The 27,694-nt window shown below is 41.8% G+C and overlaps 1 protein-coding gene across 2 annotated transcripts in view; it reads right to left on the bottom strand.

Annotated features, from left to right (window-relative positions):
* The window catches only part of rnf214 (ring finger protein 214), a 68,769-nt gene that overhangs the window by 6,282 nt on the left and 34,793 nt on the right, over positions 1-27,694 (bottom strand). For both annotated transcript variants that reach the window (XM_035432392.1, XM_035432393.1), the window contains 5 exons: positions 16,056-16,152; positions 15,094-15,182; positions 7,155-7,242; positions 6,988-7,083; positions 4,904-5,235 (listed from right to left, as the gene is read on the bottom strand). In XM_035432392.1, the coding sequence (XP_035288283.1) occupies positions 4,904-5,235; positions 6,988-7,083; positions 7,155-7,242; positions 15,094-15,182; positions 16,056-16,152 (702 nt within the window). The remainder of the gene's footprint in view (positions 1-4,903; positions 5,236-6,987; positions 7,084-7,154; positions 7,243-15,093; positions 15,183-16,055; positions 16,153-27,694) is intronic.

The raw sequence follows: 27,694 nt of genomic DNA on the forward strand, positions 1-27,694 counted from the left end.
AAACAAAATTAAACACGTTATACATCGTTAGAAAGCTTATACTCTCACCTACTGAATAAATTAACTGTAAATAAAGCCAGACTGTATTAAAAAGGACGACAACGCCGTAAACGACACGTATGGTATTACGCACAGCTATTTTGGAAGGTACCCAGGCATCACAAATGCACATATATTTCACAAACGGATTGTCCAAGACAATATATGACCACTCAGCCTCAAAAGGGACATCTCTACGCATAAAACTAATGGTAAGGTTGTGTATTTATTTAATATTTAGTCCCAGATATTGACTGTAGAATGACATGGTATCACTTTTTAAAACTTTGTCTCTTTTATTTAGTTATTCAGTGAGCAGCATCTTCACTGCTGTATTGCGTGTTAAATGAACGACCATAGCGACAATGGTGGCGATGCGGAACTCCGTATTCGGCATAGTTGTCATGTATTGTCTTCTAATGAAACTAAAACAAAGGGTTTCTGTTTTTAACTCATGCTTTGGTTGCAGTAGCACTGAATGTCTGAGTTCAGTAATCTCGTGCCGACCATTAGGGGCTTTGCGCTAAGAGGTTAAATACCCAAAGAGTGCTTCTACAATAGCGTAACGCTGAAAACAAAGCCAGCTTTAGCTTTTGGTTCTTGTGTGTTGTCTGTTTCATTCTTAGTGAAGGGAGGTACACATGGAATATTTTTGTGGGGTAACATTGGTTAGATAGTTACATTACATTACATTACAGGCATTTAGCAGACGCTCTTATCCAGAGCGACTTACACAACTTTTTTACATAGCATTTTACATTGTATCCATTTATACAGCTGGATATATACTGAAGCAATTTCGGTTAAGTACCTTGCTCAAGGGTACAACGGCAGTGTCCTACCCGGGAATCGAACCTGCGACCTTTCGGTTACAAGTCCAGTTCCTTACCCACTGTGCTACACTCCGTCCGTGTAGTTCAGGCGGGAGAGAGATCCCCAGTGTTGTTTTTGGTTGGCCAGGTTTTTTTGGGAAAAAAAGGTTGAGAGAATTAGAGGGGAACAGGAAAGAGACAGAAATTGGGTCTGTGTTTTGAGTTCCTTCGTTTGTTTTATGAGAGGGTAGTGCACACCTCCATGCCTCCGTGTGTTAGAATGTTCTAACAAGGATTAAAATGATAGCTACAGTTTATTATGTCTGTGCCGGATTTATTAGCAGGCACTATACTGGCAGTCAAAAACGGGATTGGAAACCCCACGCTTCAACACCACTAGCTAACTACAGGAGGAAAAGGAGCAATCGGGCAGTGTACAGACGTGTTAAAAGAAATAAATAAAGAAAGAAAAACTGAGGTCGACGACAAAGACAGAGGATAAACATGGTGAGCGAACATGCACAGAAAATGACAGAGGAGGTGGGTAAAGTGGATATTTCCCCCGCATTTCTCCAAAAATTCATAACAAACAGAAGAGAAAGTAAAATGAATACAATCGAGGGGAAGCCCCGACATGGACGTGACAAATTCATCTGTCTGAAGGGAGAGTTAGCAGAGATCCCAAGATTGTAATTAATCACAAAGGATTGCCGTTTTTTGACATTGGGAACACCTCCTATTGCGTCCTACCACTTGCCTCATGCACTGATATTAAAGCCCACACAATATTTTCCAGGAATCCGGACACAGTCGTGGTTAACTACAGTAACATCCCAGCTAATGCCAATACTGCGGGATATCTGAACACTGCCCCAGTTAGCCACCCTAGCCTTCACCTTGAGGCTTCTGCAACGGTTTCATCTGGCCCTGCTCAAACATCAACCCCAAGCCCCCAAATAGCACCCAGTCTGTTTGCCACTCTGGTCCCTGGTAGGGTGGCTCGTCATGTTACCAAACCCCATGCCACCCTATTCTCCGGGGTAGCCCCTGATCCCATATTATCCATTCACTGCTGCACCACAGGGGTGGGAAATCCCAGTCAGTCTCATTGGCAACCCTCTACCCCACCATGTCATAGAGGCACTGGGAGGCATGAGCACTCAACAGTTTCCCAGCTAGCCTACAACAAATCAAACTGCATAACGGAGCCCCATACAGACATAGCCCCCACAACCGAGCATCACGTCACCCCCGGTCACTGGCAATCCACTGTTTGGATTAGCTTCTCTAGCAGTGGGGAACCCTTTTATTGGCAATCAAACTCGCCAGCTGGCCACTCCCCTACCAGGCGAAAGTGCTCCAGAGACATGTCCTGGCCTAGGCCCACAGACCACTGGGCCAGACATTGGTGCAGTGCATCAACAGGGTCCAACAGTGAAAGTGGGCAAATATGATGGGCAAACATCATACGAGGCCTTTAAAGCTAAATTTAATCAGATCGCTTGGACTAATGGCTGGACGGAGCAGGATAAAACGGACCAACTAGCGGCGTCCCTATATGGGGAGGCCAAAAAAGTGCTGTTAGATGTCCAGATAGCTGTCCACTGGGACTCCCATGCCCTACACTTGGCACTAGAATGGCGTTGGCAATGGCACCCCAACTACCACCGCACGGCAGCATCTTCATGACAGGGTCCGGAGACCTGGCAAGAGGCTGGGTATGTTTGCAGCTGATCTACGTTATCTGGCTCACAGGGGTTACTTAACCTTCACAGAAGAGGTTAGACTGTTGCTTACAAAGGATGCCTTCATCCGGTGTTTAACACCTGAGTGGTTGCAACAACAGGTCCATCTCTCCCACCAAGCCACGCTCGAAGATGCTCTAGACCAAGCTCAGGTTATAGAAGAAATTTTTGGAGAGTAAATCACAAACTTCAACCTCCCCAGACAACCCCACGTCATTCCCCTGCTCACTACCCTCCACTGGCTGCCTGTTATAGCTTGCATCAAAATTAAAACATTGGTCCTAGCATACCAGGCAGTCAAGGGATCAGCCCCAGCATACCTCCACAAGATATTCAAACCCTACATGCCAGCCAGATCCCTCCGTTCTGCTACCTCAGGACGCCTGGCACCTCACCCTCTTCGCACCTGCGCTTCCAGAACATGTCTCCTGTCTGTTCTGGCCCCATGATGGTGGAATGACCTCCCCGTCAGCTGAGACACTGACCCATTTCAAGCAACGACTGAAGACTCACCTCTTCAGGCTGCACCTCTCTCCATCCCTCCCTACCTCCCTGTAATTGTAACTAGGTAGCTGTTTCGTAGGTGACTTAGTTAATGCACCTATCTTAACTACTGCTTGTATTTTTCCATAGACTGCGTTGTTGCTGTTCTCATTTGTGTTAGTGTTAATCAGTTTAACCTTCAGGGTCCAAGTTGAACTATGCGGTTGTTCCCTGCACTTGGACTGGTACTTCTCTCTAGGGTTTTCGTCATACTTGTCCCTGGTTATGGTTATACACTTTGTTGTACGTCGCTCTGGATAAGAGCATCTGCCAAATGCCTGTAATGTAATGTAATGTAACAAACCATTCCCAGCCCCACCCTCAAGCCTATGCAGCACGAGCTATGCAGGTCTTCACTGCCAGCCACAAACAGAAGGGGTAACAAAAGTCATCCCTGTCTTGTCCTACTGCCCAGTAGTAAGAAATCAGAATGAGTGTAGGATGAAGTGACAGCAGCAAGAGGAGACAAATATAAAAATGAAATCCATGCATTTAATCCACAATGTCACTGTGAAAGCCAAGATTTACAAGGCTAAAAAACAAGTAAATTTGATCCGAGTCCATGTGTAAGCTGTGCCTTTACCAAGAGAGCTACTCAACAGCCCCTTCTTCATTCAGTTTAGAGATTTGTTCATCAGTAACACTGGGAAGGGTAAGATATTTTGAAGAAGTCCCACTGGAACTTATATTGCTTACAACATTACGTGCTCTCTGCACAAGTGTTTTATTTAAGTCGCTGATTGGCTAATGAATCCACACACCTAGTTCTCAAGGCCTAAATTGGCAGCTGATTGAAAGGAAACCACAATAACCCGTAGACACTACAGCTCCCTTAGGTTTCAATTTGACACCCCTGCTATAGAGTGTACGGGTAGAACTGACCAACTGTTTTATTGATCTCATAATTTTATTGATCTATGAGCGCCTCTCCAGTAGGCGACTTGATCTGAGATATTAAATGGGGGGCAGCTGCCTGCTGTTCAAGCCAAGCCAGCAGCTTGCTTAGTTTGTCACCATCTTCATAGATGTTATGCCAAGACTCCAGAATAATTCATCACTGAATAGCAGATTGTGTTCTGTCTGCAGCCTAAGGCACTCCTTAAAGCATATATTTACATGATTACATGAAATACACTGTCAAATGCAAAAAGTGTTTTATCAAGTTTTATATTTTCTATTTAGCATTTATTTCTACATACAGAGAATAGCATTAATGAATAGTAACACTTTTTTCATGTTTATGGCTGTAGCCTACATGATACCATGACCAATTAGATATCCCCATGACCTAAGTTTGGCTGGCTGAGCCATAGTTGCACTGTTGGCCTAAACAAGAACTTGCTAGCCAAGCAAGAGCATCAAGGACAATTATAAGCAGTTTGTTTAATTGGCACCATCAAGCAGAGTGCAGTAGGAAATACACAGGTCGTCTTCTCTCCATAGATAACTTCTGGCGAGAGCGCCGCAGGAATGCCATGTTTGGTATAAATCTGGGGTTACTCATAATGATTTCATGAACCAATAAATATCTCCCGTAACCAGAACTTGGGTTATGACTCAAAATTTGTGCACCATTGCTCTAGACAGTAAAGAAGCTGTAGAGAAGTAATTTGTCATGATTAAACTATATAGCCACCAAGACATAAAGAAAATGGTCATCATCAGATACGATGGACAACCAGCAAGTGTGTGTGTGTGTGTGTGTGTGTGTGTGTGTGGGAGAGAGAGAGATAGAGAGTGTATATGTGAAAGGCAGTGCTGTACCTGCTGCAGGTTGGGAATCGAGCTCCTAGTTTATCCAGCAGCTTGTCCAGTTTGCCAGTGGGCTGGGCAGGGTTAAAGGGGGTGGGCGCAGGGGCAAGGCTGATAGCAGGGGGCAGGGGAGGGGGGTTTTGTTTAGTTGCCGCGGCAGAGGACAGGGTATGCAGGGGGATGGAGGCAGCAGTCTGGGGGGTCACTCTAGCAGGTGAGTCGGGTGAAAGGCGGTGGTACTGGTGGAAGGACATTGTCGTGGAGACAGGAGGGAGCTGAGGAACCATCTGCTTCGACACAAAGGGGCGGGACGAGGGAGTCATGGGACCCAGAACCAACTCCAGCTATAAGGACAGATAATTATCTGATAATACACAGGTAACTTCTAAACAAGCTGTATTCAATTATGACCAGGTAGCATACAGGCAATATTAAATTCAGGGTTCGTACGATCATGAAAAACCTGGAAAAGTCATTGAAATTTAAAATGCAATTTCCAGGCCCTGGAAAAGTTATGGAAAATAATATTTTTTGAAAAGTAATGGAAATATAGCTAAAGTTGCATCAAATATAATTACTAATTAATCCAATCATAAAAATATTATACGTAGTAATAAAATGTAAATTGGCACGTAACCTTTGCGGTATTTTGGTGGTGTGAGAAGTTAATTCGGTCTGGCTCAGTCTGTTTACAGGCACGCCCAACAGGCACGCTTCTGCTAATGTAGCAGTTAGTAAACGTAGGCCCTACTGTGCCGACAATATGGTAAATGGTAAATGGACTGCATTTATATAGCGCTTTTATCCAAAGCGCTTTACAATTGATGCCTCTCATTCGCCAGAGCAGTTAGGGGTTAGGGGTTAGGTGTCTTGCTCAAGGACACTTCGACATGCCCAGGGCGGGGTTTGAACCGGCAACCCTCCGACTGCCAGACAATCGGTCTTACCTCCTGAGCTATGTCTATGCTAGGGAAGTGCAGCTTCAATAATATATCAGGGCTCGAAATTAACTTTTTTACTTGGTAGCACTGGTGGCCCCAACTTCAAAAAGTTAGGAGCACCCACCAAAATGTAAGGAGCACCAACAATATATGCAATAGATTTTTTATTGGTAAAAAACGACAATATAACAGTACGGTTTACAAGTAACAGTTAAACTGTCACGCCTAAAATGTGTCGACTCTTCAAGGAATTGCGTGTTATGCATTCAAACGACAAAACGCTTCTCGTCACATTCATACCGCTAATTAAATCAACCGCCAGTAAACTGCGTCGGAGAAATTAGCTGTTTCAACCGGGTCGCTACACAAAACACTAAGTTAACGTTTCAAAAAAATGCCGTAATTCTTCGCTTCAACTTTTCAGCTTTCGATCGATAACGCTAATAAATTGAACATAAACTTTTGTCTTCAGGTAACATTAGTTAACGCGTTAGCTCTCTGTGTCGCGTGACAGTGGAGTGCAGCGAAAGGGAGTGATTGAAGACTAATATTAACCAATTTAAAATCAGCATTAAAGGTAAGAATGTCAAGCTCACGACTGGTTAGAAGGGTCACCGTCAGCTCACAAGGCACATACTGAGTGTACTAACTAGCGAATGTACAGAGAAAGAGACGTTCGACTAGAAAAAGAAAAAAGGTCGCACCAGAACAATTATTTGCACTGGCACAGATGCTCCCAATTATATTTCGAGGTCGCACAGATTAAATTTCGGTCGCATATGCAACCAAAATGGTCGCAATTTCGAGCCATGTTTGAGACATTGACAAAAATGTTAAACTATTTGAATTAAAATGAGAGAATGTATCTAAGTGTGTCTGTCTGGTGTTTATTTGTTTTAGAGAGGCAGCATATGTTTCAGATGCAGACCTAATTTTACTTAGTGTTACAATAAATAATTTTAAATCGTCCCGCTGAGATAGTCATTTGTTTTGTTCATGGAAATTCAGTTAAAGGTTGTGGAGAAATCATTGAAAATCATTGGTGAAAAAGTGTATGAACCCTGTAAATTACACACAGGTGTAGGTACCTTTTACTTACATACGGGTACCATTCAGTAATGGCAATTATTCACAGCTCCCCTGACAGGCACTCACCGTGGGGACCTGGGGTAGGGGTGGTAGGGAAATAGGAGAAAGACTGTCCAGCTGCTGTCCTCTATGGAGACACTGCAACTGCTCATTGAACTGATCCTGAAAGAGAAAAGGAAAATCAGTATCTTCTCTCCTCTCTCACCCTGACCATCTGTCTCATCTAGTCTTACCTTCAGGTTTCTCATGTAGGTATAGCCAATGCTGACATTTTTCTCCCAGTCCAGTCTATGCTGAAAGTGCTGCTGAGATGTGTCTAACCTGCAGGTACATAGCAAGCTTTTTATTACAGCACACCTGCACATCAACTACACCTACATGTCAAAATCCATCACAACACTGCTATACTGGTTAAGAATGAATAATAAATGAATAAACTGGTTAATAATCAAGAGCTGTGAAAAAAATAAATAATGGCCAATTTACATAGTAATTCTTTTATCAGCTTTTACGTGGTATTTGGTCATTACACTCCACAGGAGAACTGGCATTGAGTCTATAATTATTCCTTAGCAAACATATGGGCTATATACAGTTGCAAGAACAAGTTTGTGAACACTTTGAAATTACATGGATTTCTGTATATTTCTGGTTTCTTTTTCTTTTTCTGGTTTCAGGTCTGGTCATAGTACAATCATTGCAGCCTCCGTAGTAATCAATGACATAGTCCAAGCCCTTGACAATAAACAATACTGTGCTTCCCTTTTTCTTGACCTTTCTAAGGCTTTCGATACAGTTGACCACTCCATCTTAATTGGTAGATTAAATGACATTGGTTTTGGGTCTAATGCAGTTAATTGGTTTTCAAATTATCTTTCCAATAGAACCCAATGTGTATTTGTGGATGGCCATAAGTCCTCCATTCTGGTAGTGACTAAAGGTGTCCCTCAAGGCTCTATCCTGGGTCCTGTATTATTTTGTATTTATATTAATAACCTTTCGCATGTTTTAACCAACTCTGATTGTAATATCCATTTATATGCTGATGATACGATTTGTTATTGCTGTACCCCCACCCTTGTTCAAGCTTTCCAAATACTTCAGAATGCTTTTAATTATATTCAGTCTGCACTTTTGGATCTGCAGCTGGTTCTTAATGCAGACAAAACCAAATGTCTAGCGATTTCAAGGACTCATTCCCGATCCTTGGATAAATTGAAAATCATCACTGTTGATGGCAAGTGTATTGAAAGAGTTTCTTGCTATAAATACCTTGGAATCTGGCTTGATGATAAGCTTAGTTTTAAATTGCATATCGATAAATTAATTAAGAAACTGAGAACAAAGTTGGGGTTCAATTTTAGGAATAAATCTTGATGTAGTTACTAAGTTAAGAGGAGACTCATCACAGCTACTTTTTTTACCTGTTTTAGATCATGGAGATGTACTTTATATGCATGCTTCCTCTTCCGCATTACATGCCTTGGATATGGTTTACCATAATGCTTTACGTTTCATTACAGGTGCAAAATTTTTAACCCATCATTGTCTCCTATATGAATGGTCTGGGTTAACTTCTTTACATCTGTGCAGATTGACCCACTGCTACATATTCATCTACAAAACAATAATTGGTCTATTCCCTTCCTACCTCAGTTGTCTGCTAATTAGAAATTCACATAGTTATCACCTCCGCTCTAGGGACGTGATACTCTTTAAAGTCCCTCGTCCCTCTTCTGAATTCGGTAAGATGGGTTTCAGATATTTTGCACCTTACAACTGGAACAATCTGCAAAAGAATTTTAAACTTGATAAATTAATTTCAATTCTGGAATTTAAACACGCAATTCATGACTCTGTAACTGAAGTATCCTCCTGCTTTTAACCTCTTCTCTACTTTTAATTATTGTTACACCTCTGTCTCATTCCACATTTGATGTTTGTACATTTTGTTAGGTGTAAGTCTTGTTGGGCAACTTTGTGTTTCATATCAGGTCCCCCTTGCAAAAGAGATTTCAATCTCAATGGGGTTTTCCTGGTTAAATAATGGTTAAATAAAATAAAATAAAAATGTAATTACTCATACTCTGCATTCATTAAATGCGGTCTGATCTTCATCCAAGTCACAACAATAGACTAACACAATTGGCTTAAACTAATAACAAATATTTGTACTACTTCTTGTCAATACGGAATGCATAATTTAAACTTTTACAGTCTAGGTTGGAAAAAGTATATGAACCTCTAGGCTAATGACTTCCCCAAAAGCTAATTGGAGTCAGGTGTTCCAATCACTCATGAGATGAGATTGGAGGTGTGGAGTGGAGGCACCCTACCCTACAAAAATGGTACAGAGTTTGGTTACTGACAGATTGCGCTCTTCTCAAGCACCATCTGTTCATGTGCACTATGCCCTGACCAATACAATTTTCAGAGGACTTTAGAAGAAAGAAGAAAAATTGTAGAGACGCATAAAGGCCTGGGTGTTCATCAATCCACAATAAGACAAGTTATCTACAAATGGAGGAAATTCAGGACTGTTGCTACTCTCCCTAGGAGTGGGCATCTTGCAAAGATCATGGTAAGAGCGCAGTGCACAATGCTGAAGCAGGTCAAAAAGAACCCTAGGGTAACAGTTAAGGAGCTGAAGAAATCTCTTTAACTTCCTAAATCCTCTGTATATGTGTGCACTATAAGAAAATTACTAAACAAGAATGGTACTCATGGGAGGACACCACAGAGGAAACCAGGGCTCTCCAAAAAAAACACAGCTGTACATCTCATGCTATAATGCTATATTTGGAGGGAAAAAGCACTGCACACCATCGCCAAAACCTCATCCCAAATGTGAAGCATGGTGGAGGGAACACCATGGCTTGGGGCTGCTTTGCAGCCTCAGGGACTGAACAACTTTCAATCATTGAGGGAACAAATAATTCAAAATTGTATCAATAACTTTTACTGAAGGATGTCAGGTTAGTGGTCTGTCAGCTGAAGCTTAATAGAAGTTGGGTGATGCCACAAGACAGTGACCCAGTGAACAGAATGGTTTAAACTAAAGAAAATTAATGTTTTGGAATGGCCAAGTCAGAGTCAGGACCTTAACCCAACTGAAATGTTGTGGCATGACCTGAAGAGGGCTGTTCATGCCAGAAAACCAAGAAATATCAATGGACTGAAGCAGTTTGTAAGGAGGAATAGTCTGATCGGCAGCTATAGGAAACATTTGTTGGAGGTTACTGCTGTAGAGGTCCTACCGATTACTAGATACACAGGTTCACATACTTTATCCAACATTAACTGTGAATGTTTAGACAATGTTTTAAATAAAGACATTAAAAGTGCAATTGATTGTGTTATTAGTTTAAGCAAAATGTGTTTGTCTATTATTGTGACTTAGATGAAGACCAAAACATATTTAATGAGTAATTATACAGAAAGACAGCCAAATCTAAACGGTACACAATTTTTTCTTGCAACTGTATGTTGTTCCATTTGTATTTTTGAGGTAACATACTGTTTTTTTCACCTTATTCCTCCAGCTTTCAGTCTTTCCAGTCTTTCATTTGGTAAACATTAGAATCACAGACTCTACCATAAATTTGTTTAATAATTTCCCTTTAACAAATATTGAAAAATTCCCTTCACTTCTTTCCAGTTATTTCCTCTATCCTCTGCAGTGGCCATCATTTTATTTCTTACTATTTAATCTACCCCTCAAAATAGAGATTTTATGTTTACTAAACGGTTTCTGTTGCTATCGACACTAAGTAACTCACGTGGACAGCTGACAGCTGATGGAATGTTACCATGGAAATGCACCAGCATTTCTCCGGCTTTACTTTATACAGAAGAAATACCGGGCCTGGAAGGGATTTTTTCCTATGTCGTGAGATGAGTCACAGCTGGGTTATTTTAACTAGCCTTTATTTTGGCTTGACATCTTTACACAGACATTGATACCGGGTGATGGGTCATGGCTGAAAAGTTGACTTGCATAAAGCGATTGTAAAAAATGTAATTGTCAACTGAATACAAATAGTTCACTATGTGCTCAATGTTCACATTTAATAGCCAATATGTCTAATTGTACGCTGCTTCAACCTATACAATGTATCTGCTGGAATGTAAGAAAGAGGGTATAGACACCAGCTGCAGTAATCAAGTGCATCAAGTGCCTATATTTCAGTCAAGTTTGCCCCCATGGTCAGTCTTGGATTGGACTCCTTAACCAATGATTGGTTTTCAACAATTAAGTTTTCCACATGGTGATTGAATAAATCTCATAAGCTGGACCAACAGTTCTTTGTCTATGAAAACTATTTTAAAAAATGTAATGACCTAATATTTTTGAAGAGTGTACTTGCACCAACCGATCAGTCATTTTAGTAAAACATCAAAAGGAGCTCCTGACTCCGTGGTTTGTTATCTTTATCTTCAACACCATCATTTTTATTTGATGTTTGTACATTTTGTTAGGTGTAAGTCTTGTTGGGCAACTTTGTGTTTCATATCAGGTCCCCCTTGCAAAAGAGATTTCAATCTCAATGGGGTTTTCCTGGTTAAATAATGGTTAAATAAAATAAAATAAAAATGTAATTACTCATACTCTGCATTCATTATTTTTGAAGAGTGTACTTGCACCAACCGATCGGTCATTTTAGTAAAACATCAAAAGGAGCTCCTGACTCCGTGGTTTGTTATCTTTATCTTCAACACCATCATTTTTATTTGAAATTCTTACATGGGTCAGCCCCACCAATTAACCAGGATTTATGCTCTGTGTAAAGATGGCTAAACACGGATAAAACCTACATATCAAATCCTCAGGAAGTTTGTATATATTCTGACAAGTGATTAAGACATTCATATTCCGTAATACAATGCATTAGGCTAGGTTCATTTTAAACCGTTTGTCAGCGTGCACATAAATTCTGTTCGTCCAAAATAATAGTTTGCATGCTTTTGAGCCCTGTTACTAACTCCAGCTGATATTCTGATCTCAGACTCCTAACTAGGTCAACAGTCTCAAACGTGGGTAGGCAAGAAGGCTCATTCCTTTCCTCTATCCATTTTGGTTAATGACCATTTGTTCTCCAACATGTGCACTCATACCTGTTTTCACACGTACACATATACACAAGTGCACGTACGTAGGCTTATGCACAAGCACACACCGTCATGTATGCGCTCTCAAGTATGTGCACAAACACCCCTCTTTCTTTCACACATGCTCACTCACACTCTCACATTCAATTACTCTCACAATTCTGCTTTGCTACTGACATATACATTACTGTGAAAAAGTATTTGCTCCCTTCCTGATTTCCTCTATTATTGCATATTTATCACACTGAATCGTTTCAGATCTTTAGACAAAATGTAATATTAGACAAAGGGAACCAAAGTAAACACAAAACAAAAACTGAAGAAGTGCAGGCCTCTCTAGCCTCAGCTAAGGTGTTCAAGACTCCACAATAAGAAAGAGCCTGGGCAAAAAAATTGAATTCATGGGAGAGTATAGGAAACCGCTGATAACCAAGAAAAACATGAATACTCATGTCACATTAGCAAAAAAAAACACATGAATGATCCCCAAGCCTTTTGGGATAACGTTCTATGGACAGATGAGTCAAAAGTGGAACTTTTTGGGTGACACGCATCCCATTATTTCACAGTACGACCATTATACCGACAGTCAAACATGGTGGTGGTAGTGCGATGGTGTGGGGATGCTTTGCTGCCTAAGGAAGTGGATTACTTGCCATTAATGAAGGAACCATGAATTCTGCTCTGCACTAGAAAATTCTAAAGAATGTCTGGTCATTTATCTGTAAGCTGAAACTGAAGGATAATTGGGTTATGCAGCAAGACAGTGGTCCAAAATACAAAAGCAAGTCCACATCTTAATGGCTGGAAAGAAACTAAATTAAGTTTTTGGAATGGCCTAGTCAAAATCCTAATTTGAACCCTTTAAGATTATCCACTCAAGTCTCAAATACTAGCACATCAACCGTGCCTGCTGCCAAGATAGTTTCAGTCATATTATCATAAGGACAATTGCTGTTATAACTATAAATGACATCACCACTGATTGGCATAATTCAAAACAAGGAGACTTGATTAAGCAATACAATAGATTTTCCTGGCTAGGGGAATGGAACATCAGGCCCCCTATTGATGCAACCCGGTTGATTTAGGGAGGCCAGACACTGATAAAATCATATTATTTTGAATATAAATGTCTATTTCCCACAAACAGTGTACGAAAAAAGTAATGTCAGTCCTGAGAGGTTCAGACTAACTCCACTAAATTGAGAATACGTAATAAATAAATAATTAATAAATAATTTCCATCAATTTCAAGAGACCTTCCTTTTTCTTCTTACAACCCAATAGAGGTGCTATGGCAGGGCCTGAAACAAGCAGTTCATGTTTAAAGACTACCAATTTGCCTGAATTAAAGCAGTTCTACAAAGAAGTGGGCTAAAATTCCTCCACAGCAATGCAAAAGACTGATATCAAATTATAGGAAGTGTTTGGTTGCAGTTTGTGGGAGAGATTCAGGGCAATCGGAGGACCACGCCTACTGGTTAAGTAGGCACACGCACCTGGAATGCATCAATAATTAATCCAGGTATTTAAAGTGTGCTTTCTTCCCGGGAAAACACAACCTGAGAGAGAGGAGACGGTTCCAGCACTAAAAGGACTGAAAAATTTTGTAAATTTGGTTATTTTTGTCTTTGTTGTTTAAATTTGTTGTGTTGCTTTATTATTTTTACCTGGATCCCGTGAGGGTGAAAGACGAAGCTATTTTATGTATTTTTGTAGTAACCGCGTTCTCACTCTCTCTCAATTACCGAATAAACTCAGAGATTCTCGTATCTCCGTGTCCAATTCTTCTGTCCAGCAAAGGGGGTGTGTCGTGGCATGCAACACAGTTATTGCTGCTAAAGGTGGTGCAACCAATTCTTAAGTTGAAGGGGGCAATTACTTTTTCACATGGGCGTGTGGGTACTCTCGGTCTGTCAGTGTTGTCCAAATGAAAATAATTACTCTCTGTAAGAACAAGACGCACATCTGATGACATCATCTGTGCGCGCAGCATTATAAATCTCAAAGTTCAAAGGCACCTTTGGTGAAAGGGCAGGAAAAGAGAGGTCAAGCAATTGACGTCGCTCACTTTTACACCCTGTGCGGGAGGTATAAAAGTGAGCGACAGCAATCGATTGACCTCTCTCTTCCTGCCCTTTCACCCATGGTGCCACTGACCTTTGAGTTCCCACATACTGTGGAACTCCCACGGGCCTCTGCTGCTATGGAAAAGGGACTCGGCTTGCACGCCTCTCGCCTGGAATCCTCCATGCCAAGACTGTTCTCTCCCGGACCCAGCCACGACCAAGGGAGACAAAATGCATGGCAGGATCTCTGTAAGACTATACATGCCAGGCAATAGCAGTTTACTTTAGTCTGTACTGAGATTAATGTGATTTTGTGTGTTTACATTTGTCCTTTCACGGTGCTCCGTGTATAGCTATAGTGTAATTTCCCTGACAGGTGATATGGGTGTTTGATAACTTTTAAATAAATTCATTAAATAAATGAAATCATATTTAAAATGTATTTTGTGTTTACTGAGGTGTGTTTACACTTTTTCTAATATTACACTTTGTCTAAAGATCTGAAACCATTCAGTGCAACATACATGCGATACATGAAAAAAAGGCAAATACTTTTTCATGCCTCTATACACATAGGGACTAGGCTTTATACTGGAGGACTTGAGTGGACAAGCGTCTTTTTAATTGTATTGTACTTGAATTGTATTGATTGTACCTTTGATGCATTATTTGTATAAGAACATTTTACTTATATTACACTGTTGTCAGTTTATTATTGCTCATCTATTGATTGAAGCCATCCTCTAATATAAAAATTGTAAAAAATATGATTTTTTTTAATGTTACCATTAATATTTGTAATCTTAATAACCAAAATGCCAAAATTATGGTTAACCCTTTACGATACCGATACAGAGGAACCCCTACTGCATCTAAATCACTGATTCCTAACATTAACAGGTAAAGGTTTCTCAAGGAAGGAACAAACCGCACGAAGACAAACAGACATGGAAGTTAGATTGATGCAGTCAGACAGGCAGACAGACTGTACCGGAGGGTTTGGAGATATTGCTCTGCCTCAGCAATCCATTCTTCCGCCTGTGAGATGGTCACTTCCCTTTGCATCTCCAAGGCTGATATCTGCATGCACACATACACACACAGACACAGACACAGACACAGACATAGACAGACACACACCCACACCCACAAAGATAAATGTATACAAATTTACTCAAATCCAAACAGATATGGATTACAGCCTTAAAATGTACCTGATATTAACATCTGAACTCTTCCTGAACAGACACAGGTGGGAATGTGTTTTCCCGGGGGTTATGCAGATAAGGGCATTAAAAGTCCAATGTTTTCATTCATGGACAGATGAACCATTTTCCTTTTTTGGGAGGAGGGGGAGGGAGGTGAATGCCTGATCAAAGATACGACGGCTGAACTATGTGATCTGAATGTGCAATTCCACAACGTTAAAAGGCTATGATTGTTTTTACACTTAAAACCGAAATGCCGATAAAGATTATAAAGAAGCTGATGTGAGATTGCAGCTGCGGGCCAATTACAAGAAATTATTTGACAAGGTAGTGCAGAGAGGCTGCCACAGAGAGATTAAGTGAAGAGGAGAATGTGAACGTAAATGAGTTGGTATCAAGTTGACGATACAATGGTAATCATGATTTAGCGATATTCATGGTTTCAAGGTATCAGGATTAATTTAAATTAAATTCTGTGTATGAATAGAATTAATACATTTTAGCATTGCCATCCTTCTGAAATCATTTGCCCCATTATCTGTGGAGCATGTGGTTCCTTCAATTTAAACATTTATATATATATATATTTGAGTTTTTAATCACATGATGGTAATTCTGTTTATAAGCAATATTACATATGAATAAGAAATATTGTGATATGTGTTGTGTATCGCCAAAACATCAGGAAAAATCATGGTGTGATTTTTTTTTCCCCCAAAATGCCAACCCCAGTACACAGACTGACCTCATCACTCAGTGCAGACTGACTGGTTTCCTCTGCCTCATTGCGCAGACTGTCTGCCTCTTTCTGCAACTCAGCCAGCTCACGCTCCCACATCAGCCTATACAAAGACACACAGCAGGACACACAGCGAAATAGCGTCATTCACATGCATGCACACACTAACACAATTAAATTAAAAAGTGAAAAAGTAGCATTGTGGAACTGTCAGTGCACTGTTGAAACAAAACAAAAAATTTAGACCTAAAGCTATTAAATTATTTACTTGTTAAATGACCAGTTAAAAGTGAGTCCTGCAGACAGAAAAAAACAGCAGGTCGGTTAAAAACAGCAGTCCAGTTTGATGTCCCTTTTAAAAACTAAAAAATGTTCAGAGGCACAATATCATACACTACTTCAAGAGACAAGTCAGTCAAGATTTAGTCAATAGTTACAGCAGTTGTGTGCTCATGCAAGTGTGCTTTGCACCAGCTGCAGATATTTGACCTTAAATGAAAGGAGCGCTGAACTTTTTTACCAGAGGTGACTGGTCAATAACGTTAATCCAGCAATACTGAAGCAGACACTGATAAGGAACTACTGTAGTTGTTTGAGAAACATAAGGGAAATGAAGGTGGCCATAAAACGAATTAGTTGCTACTTGTTTGTGATAGTGAATACCTCGAAGTTAACTAATACAATTTTTTTTGAGTCATTTCTTAGGAGTTCGGTGAAATTTTAGATATTTTTATTCAAACAAACTCAATAATTTAGGCTATGTCTGACAGAAGTACTTAAAATGTAAGACAGTTTACTGAGTTAGACTCAGTAAAGAGGGGTGTCGAAATGTCCCTGAGCAAAACACCTAACCCCTAATTGATCCCAATGAGTTGATCGGTACCTTGCATGGCAGCCTTTCACCGTTGGTGTGCGAGTGTGTGTGTGAATGGGTGAATGAGAGGCATCAATTGTAAAGCGCTTTGGATAAAAGCACTATATAAAATGCAGTCATTTACCATTTAAAGAAATACTGGCCATCTTTGCCATTTTTTTTTCACACCCCCATAACAGTCAGGTGTTGATATCTATATGTGCAAATGTTTCTGTCTCTCCTCTGGTCTGCTATTTAACAACTGAATGGTGGAGGACGGGAGGATGTTATTCTCTGATAAAATAAAAAAAAATTAATTTCCAATTTTCCATTCAGCTTGTTATGAGTTTACAAACCCGACATTTTAACAAGCTATCCATTTTTCTTAATAAAAGAGCACTACACTACATACCTGATTGTCTATATCTCTTTAAGCAATAGATAACACAATATCACACTCTTCATCAATTTCTTTCTGCTTTCTTGCCAATTTTGGAGAAAACAGAACATTTAAAAAATTGTTTCTATGGGTTTTAACACCTTACTGTCCAACATTACCACATTGATTTCAGCACCCACCGCAACCTAATCTCATAAATATTATGACACCTATACTGTAAAACCATTTTCTAGAAAGAAATTTAAACTATTTTTTTCAATTTTGTGTTTTGTTATATAGTCTAAGCCTAAGGGAAAATTGTATCTAGTCATATTACCAGCACACTGAGAAAAGTGCTAAAATGTGCAAAACAGGAGAAAAATAGTTAAAAGAAATACAAAATACAGAATTTGTTTCTGTCCATTTCAGCAGTTGTCATGTAGTCTATTCAGTTAAATCAAAGTCTCTATTCAGTTAAATCAAAGTCTCAATTTCTCTCCACGAAGTTCTGAACCTATCAACTACAATGCCCACATTTATTGATCCCCACCCTGGAATCTTTATTAATGTCATCACATGACTGCAATGAATGAATTTTGGGTGATTATATATGGTAATTCAGTCGCTCAATAGCGTGCTAGGGGAGAGAGCGACACATTCATACTTGGCTGAGTGCCAAATCCTGCTGCCTTTTGTCTGGTGGGGGATTTTTGCAAAGAAAATGGCACAAGCTGCCCGTATTTCTTTACTGATTAAATTTTTTATAGAACACAGTAATCTTAAGCCAAAATATTTTGTAAAAGTCATGGAAGGAGGGTAGCTATTGCATTAACAGTGTCGACTGCAGGGGAGACCGGGGTTGGTTGTGAGACTGCTTGCTGAAGAAGGACAACATTTTCAATAACTTTTGGTGATTTTGGCACATTTTGACTTCAAACAGAATGCAATGGAACAACTGCTCTTCCACCAACCGGGAGGAAACCGCAGCTATATAACCTGCTTACTGGAGGCTGATCCATTGCAGCAGGCCCAGTCTTTGGGCCTGTGCCGGTAAGTCTCGTTCCCAGTAGGACTTCCTGTGTGTACTGGTTCTGTTCTCAAGTCTACTTTCCGCTGTGGGCTCCTAATGTGGAACCCTCGCGGGTAAGTCTCGCCCTGTGTCGCTGCCTGCTTACTACACCAAAGACAGTAGCATTTACCCCTGTCACGACTCCCTTTACTGGCCATAGCGGTTTCTCCTTCTTTAGTGACCACCACCGGACCCTTTAAGTCATGCCTCCACTCACCTCACCATCCGAATGCGACAGCTGTCCCTGCCTCACCCAGAAAATCTCTGAGTTGGAAGAGAGAATATCCATTCTGTACCAGATCAAAGATGATGAACAGATCCTTGACTCTTTGATCGCCATTGGCCCCGCTATCACCACCACAACCACCGGAGAACTGGACTCTACCGTCTCATGTCTGGATTTTGCCGCTGCCCAGGCTGCAGACCACTGGACCCAGCTGGGAGCTAATCCCAAGGCCCTGGTTAGCTCCACTCCTAGCCAGAAGGAGCCATAGTCTGCTGCCCATAAGGGTAAACATAGTGGGAAGCTCCCCTGTGGTCCCCATCCACCTCAGGCCCTCCAGCTGACCAACAGATTTTCCATCCTGGACGAGCAGGACTACCCTCCGCCTGGTTCGGCGCAGCAGCCCATACTGCCAGCTGGAATTTCAAGCCTGGGTCCAGCTTCCCCCTCACTGCCGAAATCTCACCTGGTACTCCAGAAGGCCCAACGGGGCTCCAGAATCCTCCTAATCCAAATCCGCCAGTCAGCCCACAACCTTAATCTTAGGTGACTCAATAATTAAACATGTCAGAGTAAGATCAGCAACAACGTGCTGTTTTCCTGGATCTAATGTCCGTGACATTGCTGACAAAGTTCCTGAGGTATTATCTAGTTTGCCCAGTGTTGATAGAATAATTGTCCATGTTGGCAACAATGACATCTGCAATCAGCAGTCCGAGCTACTTAAGTGCGACTTTGTGCACTTATGCAACACTCTGAAAAAATCCGGGAGTGGCATTTACGTGTCTGGTCCAATCCCCACTTACAGCCGCGGTTACAGACGTTTCAGCAGGCTACTATCCCTGCACACTTGGCTCTCCTCGGCCTGCGACTTCCATAATGTCTCTTATATTGACAATTTTAACCTTTTCTGGGAATGCAGGCAACTGTTCAGAGATAATGGTCTATATCCAAATATTCTGGGGGCTAAAATTCTGTCTGTAAACTTTTCATACAGTACTACCCACCTATGTGCTGCTGGCCGGTCCATCAGAGATTGATGTTCCCCCGGTCCTAGTCCCTACCACAATGGTTCCACCTCGTACACTGATACGCTTTCTACCGGGCTCGGACCATCTAATGACATTTTCATCATCCCTGTCAGGATTCGCAACAGGCAGTCGCAAAAAAATATTATGGTTCAGAAAAACCTTGTTAATATTAAGCGAACATTTACACCTGTCTGTACTCAACCCTTTATAGATAAACATACTCCCTTTTCCGATCATTCACAAGATTTTAAGCTTAAAATGGCTCTTTTTAATGTAAGATCCCTCACCAACAAGAGCTTTTTTTTATCCAAGTTATGATTACTGATCGCAATCTACATTTTATATTTTTAACTGAGACCTGGTTGTCCCCTGCTAACTCTGCCAGTCTTATCGAAGCTTCCCCCCTGATTTTAGTTTCACTCACTCTCCAAGGCCAAATAAGTGAGGGGGTGGTGTTGCTACTATTTTCTCAAATAATTTCCTTTGCTCCAAGGTTGACCTCGGTCGTTTCTCTGCCTTTGAATATGTAGCTGTATCACTGCGAAGGCCAAATGACACTCCAGCACTTCTTGTGACAATCTCCCAAACACAATGCAAACTTCTGGCAGCAACCCCTCCAAGGGCAGCAACCCCGTGACTGTCAATGCCGATGCCTCGTTGGCTGACAAACTGAACTGTTTCTTTGCAAACTATGAGGTAAAAAGGCCAAACATAGATACGCTGCCTCCACCAGCCTCCGGCACCCACATACTCACTCTACAGGAACACAAAGTGAGACGTGTGCTCAGGCCGGTAAACCCGAGGAAGGCCGCTGGTACTGATGGAGTACCCGGGAAAGTACTTAAAGCATCTGCTGACCAGCTCTCAGGTCTCTTCACTAAGATCTTTAATCTTTCCCTAACATAAGCCATCATTCTACCTTGCCTAAAGTCAGCCATCATCATCCCTGTCCCCAAAAAGCCAGCCATCGACAATCTTAACGACTACAGATCAATTGCACTCACATCAGTAGTCATAAAGTGTTTTGAGAGACTGGTCTCACAGCACATCAAACTCAGCCTCCCTTCCACCTTCGACCCACATCAGTTAGCTTACAGAGCAAATAGGTCCATGGAAGACGCCATCGCCATAGCTCTTCACACCGCGCTGAGTCACTTAGAACACCGGGGGAGCTACGTAAGGATGCTCTTCATGGACTTTAGCTCAGCATTCAGTACAATCATCCCAGACATACTAGTCGGCAAACTGTCTGACTTAGACCCCCCCCTTCCCACCTGCACCTGAAAAAAGGACTTCCTCACTAACCGCCCACAAATTGTTAAACTTGGCCCCCACCTCTCCTCCACCGTCACGCTCAGTCCCGGCTCTCCACAAGGCTGTGTGCTGAGTCCATTACTCTATGCTCTATACACCTATGACTGCACTCCAACCCACCCCACCAACGCCATCATAAAATTTGCGGACGACACCACTGTAGTCAGGCTTATCGCAGGAGGAGACGAATCGGCCTACAGAAAAGAGGTCCAGAAATTGACAGTGTGGTGTTCAGCAAACAACCTGACACTGAACACCACAAAAACAAAGGAACTCATCATTGACTCCAGGAAGCACAGAGCAGACCCTGCCCCACTCTACATCAACGGGGACTGTGTGGAAAGGGTTCCCACCATCAAATTTCTGGGAACCCACATCTCTAGGGACCTCTCCTGGTCTGCAAACACCACTGTGGTTGTTAAGAAGGCACAGCAGCGACTACACTTCCTGAGAGTGCTCAGGAAGGCTCAGGCCTTCTACCGTTCCTCCATCGAGAGAGTACTGGTGTACTGTATCTCAGTGCGGTATGCCAGCTGCTCAGCAGCAGACAGGAGAGCTCTTCAGAGGGTCATCAACACCGCACAGAAAATCATCGGCTGCCCTCTGCCCTCCCTGAAAGACATCTCCAGCTCCCGCTGCCGAGGCACAGCCAAAAACATTCTAAAGGACCTCTCATTCTGGACACATTCTGTTTGACCTGTTGCCCTCTGGCAGGTGCTACAGGACCATCAAAGCATGGACCACCAGACTTAAGAACAGTTTCTTTCCCTTGGCCATAAGCACACTAAACTCCAACAAGCACTGAATGACCCCTCATGTGCAATATGATGACTGTCTTTCTAGGGCAAACCAACTGGAACTAGTGCAATAATTACATATATTCTAGTGTAATAATTACATTCATACTAGTGCAAAATTACATTTATTCTAGTGCAATAATTACTTTCATATTGGTGCAATAATTCCATTTATCCTAGTGTAACAAGTACAATTATTCCAGTGCTAGATTACATTGTATTTACTTATTTTACTTATTATTTTAGAACCTGTATGTATTTTAGAACTTGTGTATATTTTAGAACCTGTGATGCTATTTTAGAACCTGTGTTGTTGGCTGTGGTTGTTTGTTTGCTGAGATTGTTTTGTGTCGTTTTGTTTTTGTTTCTCTGTGTCTTTTAATTGCACTGATCAGGAGTAGCGCTCCTAATTTTGTTGTATTCTATACAATGACAATAAAGGCTTTCTATCTATCTGAATTCTCAGAATTTTTATCCCATATTTGTACTAATTTCGATGATTCAATTCTTATTGGAGATTTTAACTTATATGTAGAGCAACGCAAAGACTAGAGTATTTAAATCTCATTGACTCCTTTGATTTTATTCAACATGTTAAGAGACCAACGGACAGACATGGCCACACTCTTGACTTAGTTTTATCAAAGGGTATTGGCATTGATGTTACTGCTATCACTGACCTGGCCATCTCCGATCATTTTTGTGTTCTGTTTGAAGTGCCTATTTCCACTACAAAGCAAAAAGTAAATAATTTAATTAAGAAATGCTATATAGATGCCTCTGCACTTGCCAAATTTTCCGACATCATAAGTCAAGCCACCATGTCTCTCCCCTCCACCAGCTCCCTACACGACCTAGTAGTTCACTTTAATAGCCAACTTCTTGGTGCGCTTGACACTGCTGCGCTCATAAAAGAGAAGAATAGACCGATGGTGAGACCCATGCCTTGGCGAACCAGCGCTATCTGTAAATTGAAAAGTTAATGTAGAAGAGCAGAGCACAAACGGAGAAAACATTCATAGGTACACTCGGTCAGTCTGTGCCCTCCAAATGGAAATTACCTTCTTTAAGAACATGCAGCGCATCTGACGCGCATCTGATGACATCATCAGTGCACGCCGCATTCAAGATCCTTATCACACTCCATGGGTCCCCCCTCCCCCCACCAGGTATAAAAGTTAGGGACAGTAATCACTCACTCTCTTTTTCGCCTCCTCTTTTTCGCCTTTCTTTTCGCCCTCTCTCTTCCCCTCCCATTGTCCCTTGAGTGCCCACATACTGTAGAACTCCAATTCAAAGGGCTTGCAGAACGCCTAAGATCGCAGGAGTCACCGATTTATCTAAACGGAAAGATAAAGTCACTGTACGCAGCAACGAGGCTCTGCCGATTTAGCTCGCCTGCGGCGACCAAAGCCTGATCCATCCCACGTGGAAACCAGCGTACACCCGACACTGTGCCAACTAACCACGACGAGCTCCAGGAGGAGCCTTGCTGACGACCGACCGGGGGTCGGAACAAGGATTCGGTTTGCGCCGCGCGCCTCATATCTGGAAACCTCCACAATTTCACAACGCCAAGACTGTTCTCTCCAGGACCCCACAGCGACCGCCGGAGGCCGCTACCCGCATGAATGGATGGACAGTAAGACTGAGCAAACTTTCCAGGCAATAGTTTAGCTTAGACTGCATTGAGTTTAATGTGACATTGTGTGTTTCAATTTTGTTGTTTATAGTAATTTGCGCTGGCGATATAATCTTAGGAAACAATCCTATGCATGGTTTTTCTCTCTCTTACTCCCTGACTAACTTTACAACCCTAATGACATCACACTCATTGTATAGTCGGTAGTAGGCGAATAACTAGCTTGGTTGCATGTATTACTTAACAACTGAAGTTACGCTTCACTCTCCGGCACTACCGGAAGCAATACTCCTTCCTAGCTGAGCTCAGTTATTCAGCCACGCCGGTTACACTGTACCCCACACATACGTGACCACCCGTCGTTTACCCTTCCCCCTTTCGTCCACAGACAAAGGGACACGTGCGCACACGCAACCGCTCACACGCACCCCTACCTTCCCGTATTTAGAAGATTCCCCATTTAGATTAATTTGTGCATGTTCTGTTTGTATTAAACCCGTGTCTGTTTTGATGTTGCTGGAATGTGAGAATGAGTCAAAATAGCCTATCCAAGAACTACATCCTTCCGGTTATCTCTTAAATATTTGATTTAATTATTTGATCCTTAATATTTGTAATTTTGATTATTAATTGAAGTTCCACATTTATGGTCGAATAGTCTAGATAACTGTAATTTTATGAGACTGATTTTTATACCGCTTTGCCTACATAAGTGGTGCCCAATATGAGAATATAGAAATATAATCCTGACACATTCAAAAAAATTGACTGTCCACCATGACATGTACAAAGAACTTATTACTAAATACAATAAAGCAGTGCGAGATGAGAGACGAACCCATTTCTCCAACATTATCACAGCCAACTCAAACAATCCCAGAATACTATTCTCAACCATAAATAGCATTTTAAATCCACATTCAACCTTAGACTTGGTAGACCAGGCCTCCTCCACTAAATGCGAAGAATTTGCCTCTTTCTTTAAAGAAAAAATGTATAATATTAGGCTCAACATTCAAACCATCCAAGGAAACACTAGACCCCCCCCCCTTCAAACCACCCCTCCTCCACCAAGTATCATGACTAGCTTTGACATAATCACCAAGGAAGAACAATGCAAAACTGTCTCCAGTATGAAGCCCTCTACCTGCTCCCTTAACCCTATTCCAGCTTATCTTTTCAAAAGCACTTATGATAAACTGTCATGATCTATCAAGATGGCGCCAGGATCAGCTGCCTCAGTACAGTGCTCCCTCATGCTTTGTTTTTGTTCGTTTGTTCCGTGTTAAGCGAACCCACCACCCACTTTTACTACCGAAGAATTGCTGAACATCCGATGTACCACACCATCTGACTTTTCATACTCAACGGATGTTTGAACATCTTACTGAGTGGAGCAGCAGCTCTCTACGAGAGATATATAAATGCAGATGGAGAAAGTGTGCAGGAGTGCTGGTCCGGCTGCGACAGCAGGGTTTTAGGATCCCTCTACCTTGTATTCACCTGGCGAATGTCTGCTCCCTGGGCAATAAGATCGACGAGTTGCTGCTACTCAACATAACCAACAAGGATCTCTCTTGCTCTGCGGCACAGTGCTTCACGGAAACCTGGCTCAGTGAAACTACACCGGACTGTGCACTACGGCTACCTGGGTTCCATCTCCATAGAGCGGACCGCGTCACAGAACTGTCCGGGAAATCCCAAGGCGGCGGAATCTGCTTCTATGTGAACGAAGGTTGGTGTATCACTGTTACAGAGCTAATTAAATCCTGTTGTCCAGAACTGGAAACTTTATTCATAAACTGTAAACCGTTCCTTTCAACACCGGGAGTTTTCCTCCACAATCCTGGTTGGTGTTTACATTCCACCCCAAGCGTTTGTGGGGGAGGCGAAACAGTGCCCGGCTGACCAGATAATCAGCGTAGAGAAAAAAAAAACACCCAGACTCTGTTCTTATAGTTTTGGGGGACTTTAATAGAGCAAACATCAGCCGTGAACTGCCTAAATACAGACAATTCATCAAGTGCCCCACCAGAGACAATAACATTCTAGATCACTGTTATACCACACTAAAGGGTGCATATAGCGCTCTCCTGCGTGCAGCCCTGGGTCTCTCTGATTACTGTTTAGTCCATCTTATCCCCGCCTATAGGCAGAAACTAAAATCTGTCAAGCCTGTAGTGAATACAGTGAAACAATGGACCAGTAAGGCCAAGGACACACTACAAGCTGGCTTTGATTGCACTGACTGGAGTGTATTTGAACAGGCAACCACTGATCTGGATGAGCTGGCTGACACTGTAACATCCTATGCCAGTTTCTGTGAGGACATGTGCATTCCCACAAAGACTCATACCAGATACAATAATGACAAACCCTGGTTCACCACCAAACTCAGACAGCCAAGGAGGAGGCATACAGAAAGGGGGACAGAGCCCTGTATAACCAGGCAAGGAACACATTGACAAAGGAGATCAGGGCAGCCAAGAGGAGCTACTCTGAAAAGCTGAAAAACAGGGTTTCGGCCAACGACCCTGCGTCAGTGTGGAAAGGCCTGCAGGACATCACCAACTACAGGAAGTCATCCCCCTCCGCCATGGAGATTCGGCAGCTGGCTGAGGACCTTAACGTGTACAGTTGTCGCTTTGAAAGGGCAATGGTCACACCTCTCCCCCGCCCCAATTCACACCCTGCCTGCACTGAAGATCTGCGAAGAGGATGTCTGCAGACTCTTCCAGAGACAAAAAACCAGGAAGGCAGCACGGCCGGACAGTCTCACCCGCCTGCTTGAAGGCCTGTGCTGAAACACTAGCACCTGCCTTCACCAGGATTTTCACTAAGTCACTGGAGCAATGTGTGGTTCCCTCCTGCTTCAAGCAGTCCACAATAGTTCCAGTCCCAAAAAACAGAGCATCACAGGACTAAATGACTACAGGCCCGTTGCACTAACCTCTGTAGTCATGAAGTCCTTTGAGAGGCTAGTGTTGGCCCACCTGAAAGCCATCACAGACCCCCTGCTGGACCCCCCGCAGTTAACCCTCTGGGGTCTAAGGGTAAAATGAGGCACACTGGTGATTGTGCGATGCTCTGACATTTGTGTAAATTTCATCAACTTTATATACAGTGATTCCAAAGTGTTTCATATCTTTGTTTTCAGCACAAACTCAGCTACAACAATATGGCAGCAGTAAGTAGGTCATAATCATGTGTGGATTGTAAACTGCTCTAAAATCACACAAACTGTAAACAGTAGTTTTGAACATGCACAGGAATGTTGTAATAAAACACTAAACAATTGTGACTAAGACTTTTCTTCAATGTCTTGGGTATCAAAAGATGACAAAATATTTTAGCAAATCCAATGAGAAATAAAATAAATTGCTAAAAATTAGTGTTGTGACTACTATTTTTCAACACCAGGTGAGAATGGGAGGGCAAATGGCCTCTCTGTAATGAATATGCATTGGGTAGGAATACCTGCCAGCTAAGTAGGCTATTCACACCTGGCCGCATGCCTCCCCACCACTAAGACAAAGACTCAGTGAGCCATTTAGAAGACAGAAACATAGATATCTTTTGATTTTAGAACATTTATTGAAATAAACTGTATGGAAGATGAGATGAGACTGGTGTACTCTTGCAACGTCTGCCTGGCCTCTTAGCTAGTGGTGAACTAGGCTGTGTTTCCTGATCAACATCTCTGCAAATATAATAAAAACAAAATTGTTAGGAAATGTGAAATCAAATCAAACTTTATTTATATAGCACATTTCCTTCAACAGGTGAAAATTAAATGTGCTTTACAAAAAAGGGACAAACCACTAACTAATGAAAACAAAATTTATGAAATGTGACATCATATACAAACAAAGAACCAAACAAACACAACCAGACGTAGAGAGGCAGCCTATAATTTTGTGAAGCAATGGTTAGAGAATCATTCGTAGTGCGGGAATTTACAAGCGCGCATATTAGTGAATATTCCTACAAACACACAGAGAATGTAATACAGCACACATTTACAAATAATGCAAGCTATCAACGAAAAAACATTAGCTTACCTAAATAAACACTGATATTCCAACTCAACTACGCGCAACTCATCAATAACAATGCCTCAATCTGAAGTAGGCTAGGTCTGTTTAGCTAAGTAGTTATTTTATTGCTATTTCCCAAACTTACTTAGAGTATGCTAATATCGATTGTGCAAGGACATCAGTTTTAGAATCCTAGCCACGCCACTACACGCCAGGCATGAGCTATTTATTACGAATATGATCGAAAAACATACAGTCTACCTGATACTTCTAACACAACCAGACGCAGAGAGCCTAGCC

Source organism: Anguilla anguilla, chromosome 9, assembly GCF_013347855.1.
Source record: "Anguilla anguilla isolate fAngAng1 chromosome 9, fAngAng1.pri, whole genome shotgun sequence".
In the NCBI taxonomy this organism is placed as follows: Eukaryota; Metazoa; Chordata; class Actinopteri; order Anguilliformes; family Anguillidae; genus Anguilla; species Anguilla anguilla.